Source organism: Anarrhichthys ocellatus, unplaced genomic scaffold (assembly GCF_004355925.1).
Source record: "Anarrhichthys ocellatus isolate YVR2014 unplaced genomic scaffold, GSC_Weel_1.0 scaffold126, whole genome shotgun sequence".
Classification (NCBI taxonomy): Eukaryota; Metazoa; Chordata; class Actinopteri; order Perciformes; family Anarhichadidae; genus Anarrhichthys; species Anarrhichthys ocellatus.
This window is the reverse complement of record NW_022280156.1, coordinates 284856-286062: the sequence shown is the minus strand read 5'-3', so window position 1 is coordinate 286062 and position 1207 is coordinate 284856. Positions and strand designations below refer to the sequence as shown.

The window sequence follows — 1207 nt, the reverse complement described above, 5'->3', positions numbered from 1 at the left end:
TGTGTGTGTGTGTGTGTGTGTGTGTGTGTGTGTGTGTGTGTGTGTGTCTGTGGAAGCTTTCAAACCTTTGGACTGACATTGTTTTGTTTCTTCCTTCTTTTTCATGACAGCCAAGGAGCAGTACCACATCCCAGGTGATCTTTGTGTGTTTTCTAGTAAATACCGTAAAAAATAGATATTTCTGTGTTGGTTATTCATCCAATGAGGTGTGAGAAAGGTTCATGTGGATATCTGATTAGTTTGACTCACACGAGTCCTCTGGTCTGTCCTCCCTGTGCGTGTCTGTGTGTCCAGGTACTGAAGACCGGCGCCTGAGCTACGAGTGCAACAGTAAGCCGGTGTGTCCCGCTAAGTGTCGCTGTGAGGCCAACGTGGTCGACTGCTCCAACCTGCGCCTCACCAAGTTCCCCGAACACCTGCCCTCCTCCACCGAAGAGCTGTGAGACACGTGCACACCTGAACACATGAACAGCTCACAGTCCAGACAAAACTGCAGGGTTCCAGGCTGATTCCAGTATCAGAGTTCATTAAACATCGTCTGATCTTGTTTGTTTAGTCTCTAGTTCCTCCAGCCCTCCTCGAATTGCTTTGTTTGGTCAAAAATATTTAATTTACAATTATTTAAAACAAAGAAAAGCAGCAAATACTCACTTTTGAGAAGCTGGAGCCGGTACATGTTTGACGGTTTTGCTTGATAAAAACGATCCAAAGATGTCTCCCTCCAATATCTCTGATTCGGGAATATCAGCTGACGACATCGGCCTTGTTGACGTGTCCGTCTGGCTGCAGTACAGTTACAGCGTGCCAGATTCTATTTGGGGGAAGCTTTTATTGAAAGTGCAAGATGCATTTTAGCACGTCCGGTCCCTGTGGGGTCGACAGTGTTAAAGCAAAACAACACTCGTACACTCCTATGCATGTACATACAGTACATACAGTACATACACACACACACTCACAGGCACTTTATGGATATCCGTGTTGACATGTTGTGTGTGGACTCGTACTGCATGGCTGCACACGCACACGCGTTCCAAACCGACTCCTCTGCTAATGATGTTTTCGCTCTCTCCTCCTCATGCCGTGCTCTCTGCGACCGTCCGCAAGGCGTCTCAACAACAACGACCTCTCCGTGCTGGAGGCCACCGGAGCCTTCAAGGGCCTGTCGCAGCTCAAGAAGATGTAGGTCACTCAGAAGAACCCTCAA

At 47.9% G+C, this 1207-nt stretch overlaps 1 protein-coding gene across 1 annotated transcript in view; it reads left to right on the top strand.

Annotated features, from left to right (window-relative positions):
• LOC116399718 (slit homolog 1 protein-like) overlaps positions 1-1207 on the top strand; it is a 30847-nt gene that overhangs the window by 16592 nt on the left and 13048 nt on the right. The window contains exons 14-16 of the mRNA XM_031877092.1: positions 111-134; positions 295-439; positions 1108-1182. Coding sequence (XP_031732952.1) covers positions 111-134; positions 295-439; positions 1108-1182 — 244 coding nt within the window. The remainder of the gene's footprint in view (positions 1-110; positions 135-294; positions 440-1107; positions 1183-1207) is intronic.